The 7796-nt window shown below is 33.5% G+C and overlaps 1 protein-coding gene across 8 annotated transcripts in view; it reads left to right on the forward strand.

The window, feature by feature from the left end:
* The window catches only part of HPGD (hydroxyprostaglandin dehydrogenase 15-(NAD)), a 35300-nt gene extending 27904 nt beyond the window's left edge, over positions 1-7396 (forward strand). For 4 of the 8 annotated variants that reach the window (XM_011959599.1, XM_011959595.1, XM_011959600.1 and 1 more), the window contains 3 exons: positions 1977-2053; positions 4292-4455; positions 5491-7396. In XM_011959599.1, the coding sequence (XP_011814989.1) occupies positions 1977-2053; positions 4292-4455; positions 5491-5629 (380 nt within the window). In that variant the 3' untranslated portion in view covers positions 5630-7396. The remainder of the gene's footprint in view (positions 1-1976; positions 2054-4291; positions 4456-5490) is intronic. The other 4 variants (XM_011959592.1, XM_011959597.1, XM_011959594.1 and 1 more) reach the window with 4 other exon arrangements.
* The last annotated feature ends 400 nt before the right edge of the window (positions 7397-7796 follow it).

Consider the following 7796-nt stretch of genomic DNA (forward strand, 5'->3'; position numbering starts at 1 on the left):
AGAATGAGATACCATCAAAAAAAAAAAAAAAAAAAAAGAATAAAAGAAAGAAAGTGAAAGCAGTGGAAGGGTAAACATTTTGCATAACAGTGAAAATGTGATTAGAATGTTACAAGATTCATAAAACCAACTGCCATTTAAAAACTGCAAGTAATTTCTTTTACATTCCAGTTGCATTTACAAATCTGCCTTTGTGAAAAGGATGTATGTTGTCCTTGCTTATTACCAGAACCCACAAAACAGTATATTTCGTTTGCTCTATGATACCTTGAACTAGCTGGGGTTCCAAGATTCATCACCTCTGCATATGTAACAAAAATTCATGTCAAATTCATCTTTGACGGCCCTTATGAACAATGTCTTTGTACTTCTTGTGGCTCTGTGAACTAGTCTATCTCTGATAAAGGTTCACGCTGCATTTCCTGCTGTATATGAACATTGTCCTACAACCACTGCCTTGTCTCAGAAACACTTAAGGAATGGGCAAAGCAGGGACTCACAAGAACCAAAAGCAGCAACTCCTGGTTATACTTTTGTATTCCCTTTATCTTCCACCCCTAGTACACCTATGTAACCTGCGGAAACATCATAAATTCTTGTTGACTGACACTGACAAACTCAATTGACTTACACATTTTACTTAACAACAACAACGACAACAAGACAAGCAACATATTAACAATACTTCGAAATCATTGGGTGGACACACTAGGTGTGATCTACCATCCTCGGGGATTTAAACTGTCCTTGTGCAAACATACTTTATAAATTGAGACCTGGCGGGCACCCAGGGAGTGGTTAAGGTCTACATTTATTGCTGAACTTTGGCCCGACACCCTCAAATGATTGGCGGCATTCTGGGAGTAGTTAGCTGGGTGGAGATGAGCATGTCTCAGCAGAATAATTTGGTATTATTAGCATGACATTTGATATTAAATATAGTATAATAATCGGGGATCACTGTTTCTTGACTCAGAGAAGTCACAAACGTAAAAAGCATGAAAACAAGTTAATCTAAATTAGTTAAAACCAAATGGAAGAATGACTCTGGTTCAATTTGACTGCTGATTAGATAATTAACAATTATGAGAAATAAGCTTGATAGTAATCGTTACTACAGTAAAATAGGTTTTTATTGTTGTTGTTTCGTGTCTTTTTGGAGAGCTGAGCTAGGCTGGAGTTGGGGGAGAAGAGATGCTCTAGGTATATGCTATAATACTGCTTTTTCTCTCCAGACCATGAATTTAATCAGTTACTATTGTGCATGTGTGGAAAATTAAAAATTAAAACATTCTGTAGTTGATCGAATTTCATAGTTGACTATATAATTATGAAAGGAAATAAAATGGGACCATAATTGTTTATTTCCGTCTTCCTAAGTCATAGGACAAAGATCTGGCATCTACAACAGATCAAATAAAAAGAAGTTAACTCTGAATTTTCTTAAACTTTGGAGGCATTGTTCAAGACAGATTGGTAACAGGAAATTGCATACTAATTTATCGTGAAGACTAATAATCTCCAAGACTCTCTGAAGATTCAAATTGCTTCTGCCACTAGGAAGCTTTAAAAATGTAGAATATATACTTTTTATATATATTCTTATATTCAATTTAAAAATTGAAAATTAGATGGTAATTTACTGACTTTAAAGATGATTTTCTTTGTGTTTTACATACCATTTACTTTCCTTGACTTTCCAGAAGGCCTGGGGAGGCAGAAAAACATATATAACTCTTGGCTATAGCTCTCAGTGTAACTTAGTTCCTATAAATTCTGGACGGCATGGGTCATGGAGCACATAAACTACACTTAGGCTACTGCGTTTTACAAAGCTATCTGGTTTTATGTTACTCTGTTATTCAGATTCATCTGAAATTGAATTATCACAAAATATTCATTTGCATTGTCATTATTGGGTATAGTCTGCTTATTTTTTAATCAAAGCGTTTCAATGTTATATTCATTTATTTCAGGACTCATGCCCGTTGCACAGCAGCCGGTTTATTGTGCTTCCAAGCATGGCATAGTTGGATTCACACGCTCAGCAGCGGTGAGGCTACAACAACCATCATATCTCATTTTCTCTTTGTACACATGCATAAAACATGAATTGTGTAGAGAGGAATCACTTGAGAAATCAATTCTTTTGGATAAAAGATGGAAAAATAGCATACCTCCATCTCAATTATAAAAATAGTTATCAGATCACATAAAGGACCAAATAAATAATAGATCATTTTTAAATGAAGTAGATTCTAAATACAGATGTGTTATTAAAAAATGTATTAAGGATAAGTAATGGGGAGATAGTACTTATTTACAAAAATGACCCCACATGTAAATATTATTAACTTCAGGTCTTCTGAAATGCAAGATGCAATAGGCCCCAGCCATTATTTGTCACCAGAGATACGATGAAAATGACTGAGAACATGGAGCCAGAACGAGGGGTGGGGCCAGACCTTTATTTGATAGAGTGGTCAAGGATAATGTCTCCATGGAGGCCTAGGGTGAAAGGTGTACAGAGCTTAGTAAAATACTTTAGACCTAATTAATCACATGCATTGATAGCATGAGGTAAGAATGCCTGCCTTTTTATAATTCACAAAAGAGCAGCTTGAATGGGGCCTGGCAAGCAAGGGGAACGTAGTTTGAGGTATGACTCAAGACACCAGCACAGGAGTCAGACCAAAAGCAGCTATGGGTCACTGTTGTGAGCTTGGATTTTATTTTAAGGGCAACCATCCATGGGGCTTTTACACACAGGAGTGATAAGATCAGATTTCCTTTGTTTGAAGACCATTCTGCCTGCTTTTGGAAATTGTATTACAAAGGACAAGTGAAAAAGCAGAAAGAACAGTTGTAGGGGTCTCTGGGTGGTTCATCTAGGTAAGACAAAGAGAGGATCTAGAGAGATAAAGAGAAAAATATTAGTAATCAAAGAATTAGTAGGAGACAGAAAAAACAGATGCACAAATGTTAACTGTTCAGTCGAAATGGAAGGTAAGTAGTTCTCACACTCTTAAATTGATTGGAAATTATTACTTAATTTGAAAAGACATAATCTTCAGACAGACTTCTTATAAACACATAAAGCTGTCTTACAAAGCAAAGTAAACCTTAAAGACCAGAAATTTAATATTTAAAATTACAAGACTGGAAACTTCTACAGTCAATTCTCAGTATTCATAGTAGTTATGTTCCACGAACAAGTCACTTGCAAACACTACATTAGTGACTACTGAACCATTGCTTTTAGGGGAAATACAGGGTTAAGTTCCTGAAAGCCTCTGGTCACAAAATTCCAATCAACCAGTCAATATATAACCTTATTTTATGTGTATTCCTGTTTAAAGAAACCTTATTTATTATATGTTGTATGAACATTGAACTCATTACTAAAACACTTACTACTCATGCCTGAACAAAGTTTATCTAACACAAATATTTTCTGTACAGGACATCAGTCTTCTTACACTAAAGAACACTACACAGCACCTCTGCAGTGGGTTTAGCAACCATTTTAAACAGCAGAATCACCAATAAAAAAGCACAAAATTAGAAAAACATGGCACGGCAGAGTATAGTCTTACTTGACCTCAGCAGGAACATGCACATCAGTGACTCAAATTTCTCACTGCCCTGTGCATGTCCACAAATAACCACACATGCTCCACAAGTATTGATTTCCAGGGTTACAGATAAATTTTAGCAAGCAAATTTAACAAATTTGTTTATATATAATCCATGAATAATGAGAATTGACTAATTTTTTAATAATTGCAAATAAAATCAGTAGTTGATAAATTAAGCCAAATAATGTTAGTCTGAAAATACTTAAATTGTCTTCCAGATAGGGCAGATTATTAAGAGTGTCTTTAGAATCCCAGTTCTAAAGATTTTCACTAAAAGTATTTTTAATTAAGTATTATTTGCTATACAACCACAATATCTGAAAGAAAACTTGGGATATCAATTCTAAGTCTCAGCTGCTTAGCTTCAGGTCCCTGCAGAGTTCAGTAGATAAGAGAAGCTTACATAATTGTTTCCAGGAGTTGTCCAGTAATACTGATTTTTAAAAAATTAATTAGGTGAGACTTTCAGGAATTAATATAATACTTTAGGTATGTGTTATTTTACTATCTACTTACCAGCCATTGTTATATAGCTGGGAGGATATCTAACTAGTATTTTTTATATCAGAGAACTGTAAGATGCTTTAATGATCAGTTTGTCCTGTATTATATGTTTATGAAACCGCTGAAACCTCCAACCTTCTAATTGGCAGTTGGCTGCTAATCTTATGAACAGTGGTGTGAGACTGAATGCCATTTGTCCAGGCTTTGTTAACACAGCCATCCTTGAATCAATTGAAAAAGAAGAAAACATGGGACAATATATAGAGTATAAGGATCATATCAAGGATATGATTAAATACTATGGAATTTTGGAGTAAGTAAAACTGTATCTATTTTCTTTTAAATAATGAAACAAAGCATTATTTAGACAAGCTATAAAAAGGGGAAAATAAGCTTATACAGTTGAGAAATGAACGCAAGCTTCAAACTTTTGGTTTGGCAAACTCTCTGGGAGAAAATATTTTTTTCTGGATTTATGAATAGAATGTAAGTTTACACATTATGAATATTACTTTGAAATATGTAAAATGCTTCATTACTACCTTCAGTCGTAAAGTTGACATTTAGTCACCTTTGAAGGCAATGATACCTTCTCTGCCTAAATTCCAAGCAATATTCAAATATACTCTTTGTGAAATATTGTGAGTTTCTGTAGCTTCAACCACTTTTATAAGAAATAGTTGATACACACACATACTTTCTCAATGAATTATGTCTGAATTAGAGTAGTTGAGGATTTCACAGCACAGAATCATAGTTATCATGTTGAAGGAATCAGACCTGAGATCAAATCTTGGCTCTACCACTAACCATGAGCTTAGCCATCATACCTCTAGATGCTTCAATTTTCTCACATATAAAATAGAGATAATAGTATAACAAACTTAGGGACTTTGAAAAACCTAAAATGATATATGTAAGGTACTTAAAACAGAAACTGGCAAAAAATAAAATTTTCAGTAAATGCTAGCTGTTATCAATCATATTACTACACTAGTAACATCTATATCTGGTAAGTCTAAGATCTACTGGTATGATAAAGATGAGAAAATGATCATTTTCCCAGTGAGAATAATGAGTATAAATTCCTCCTGCCAAAATGATAGAAGGTTACAGTGAAATTTCTCAAATGATTTAGTTAATATCAATAGAAAAAAACTAATTGAATAAATTAGATAAATAAGATATCTAATATGCAATTAAATAAAAATTGGAAGTAGCAATAGCTTAATGACACACATTTCCCTATAACATGTTCAAATTAATAGATTCTTCAGAAAATAACTTAAAATGAAGTGGTTACATGCCTCATTCTTTTGTTTCAAAATACTGTTTTCTTTCTTTTTAGCCCACCATTGATTGCCAATGGATTGATAACGCTCATTGAAGATGATGCTTTAAATGGTGCTATTATGAAAATCACAACTTCTAAGGGAATTCACTTTCAGGACTATGATACAACTCCATTTCAAGCAAAAACTCAGTGAACAGCTTATGTGTTACCCGTAGCTGGAAATAAGCACCAATGGCTTATATTCAGACCCTATCTTCATTTGAATATTGCTTTTAAATGAAATGTTACAGTTTTAAGTTTTCCTTCATGCATTTGATGATAAACATTTTCTAAATTTTGAGTGAAGTATATGGATAAAAAGTTATGAACTATTACAAATGTGACGTGGACCAAAGCTAGGTTGTAATCTCGATAGTCTAAAAAATGATCAAAACAAATGATATTCAAGGAATATTCTGCCTTTCAGAAAGTGTATTTATATCTGTGCTTCATAAATATTAATGTTCTTCAGAACATCATTTTAAAGGAGATACTTGAATTGTTATTTAAAGCAAACCAGATGTAAAACACTCACATACATAAAGTTCATACTTTAAAAGAGGAAAGCTACTTAACAAGGACAAATATTTCATAATAATGATTTCTACTTATATACCATCTTTCAACTGAACATTTCAGTTCTTCCAAGAGCTGCTTAAAGTAGCATATTTTGGGGGCAGTAGTTAAGGAATAAACTACAGTGTAAACATATCCCAGATGAAAACTGATGTATGGAAAAATGACAGAAAGTAACCGATTGACACTGTTGATTCACAGTTCAGCCTCCCATCGGGGAAAGACATTTCTTTCCTCTGCTCACTTTAAGAACTTTAACTGACTCCAAAAATCTCAGGAATTAAACTTTTAACAGTTACAGCAATAAAGAATAGTTAGTACTCCAAAAAATGTTATATTTAAGATACGCTCAACAAGAAAAAAATGCAAATGTAACATTTTTTCAAATTACTTTTGTTGACTTGTACAGATTTCAAAAGTGCCTGTCTTTCAATACAACTTTTTTGTTCTTATCTCCATAAATTACTTAGTCTTCGCTGTATAGCTGTCGAGGAAATGAAACCAATTTTGCCACAGACACAACTGTAAATGTTTTTGTACCTATGCTGAAACTCATAACAACACAGAGGTAAAAATAGCTATGAGGTTTTGCTTTTTTTTGTTGTCAGCTATCTTAAGAATCATTAAATACACCTGCTTTGGGTAACACTCTTTACAAGCAGTAATTAATGCTAATAATGGTGAAAGCACAAGATTTCCAAGTCAGTCGTTTACTCAAAAAAAAGTTGGATAAGTGACTCACCCTGTCTGCTAACTCCAGACCTCCCAGCTTGAAGCAAAATCTATCCATGTGAGATTGATACGGATTTCCTAGAAGTACTGGAATGTTATCATATCTTGCCCTATTTTAATTCTGCTATAGAAAACTGTTGCCTTCACTTTTAAGGATTAATTTGAATATGAATAACTGTAGTCTAGATTTTCATTTAACGTATTAAAGACAAAGTACTGAACATCAATGAACATCTGATAGAGATAAATTGTAATCAGGCACAAGCTTGTTTGTATGTTCTGGCAGTGACCAATCAGCAAATGATGTAGGTATGCCCAGTATCACTTATCTTCTGTATGTTTCTTCTGTCGTGTAAATACTATAAACTTTTATGGACAATTTTTGGACTAGTAGCCTTCAATATACATTCTGTTTTGAATTAATTTTTTCAAATCAATAAACTATGTAGACATTTAAAACCAAATCTCAAGTGGAACTGAAAAATGTGAGTTACATAAGTTAAAAACTTACTTTAAATCTTATCTTCTATAGGTAACTCTAAATAAATTCATACTGTCATGTATCTCTGTATACCAGTTGAGAAAATAATTAAATTGAAGTGTGGGGGAGGGGGACCTTGGTTTCTTGTATTTTTCAGTGAATATCCTAATGTAAATGGTATATTTTTCAAATGTGTTTTTCTTAGTAAAATGAAGTTGGTTCTCAGAACAGCAACACTAGAAACACGTAGACATTGAGAAAAAAGTCGAGACTTCATAATGACATTGAAATGTCCTACAAATTTTATTTTCTCATATAAAAATAAATTTAGACACGTGTAATATCATTTAACATTCAAGTGATTATATGACAATTTCTCCTTACTTTTGCTCTCTTTTTAAATTTAGCACACTGAAGAGGTCTAAGAATGCAAATTTTGGCCGGGCGGGGTGGCTCAAGCCTGTAATCCCAGCACTTTGGGAGGCCGAGACGGGCGGATCACGAGGTCAGGAGATCAAGACCATCCTGGCTA

This window comes from Colobus angolensis, unplaced genomic scaffold (assembly GCF_000951035.1).
Source record: "Colobus angolensis palliatus isolate OR3802 unplaced genomic scaffold, Cang.pa_1.0 Scaffold5, whole genome shotgun sequence".
NCBI classification, from domain to species: Eukaryota; Metazoa; Chordata; class Mammalia; order Primates; family Cercopithecidae; genus Colobus; species Colobus angolensis.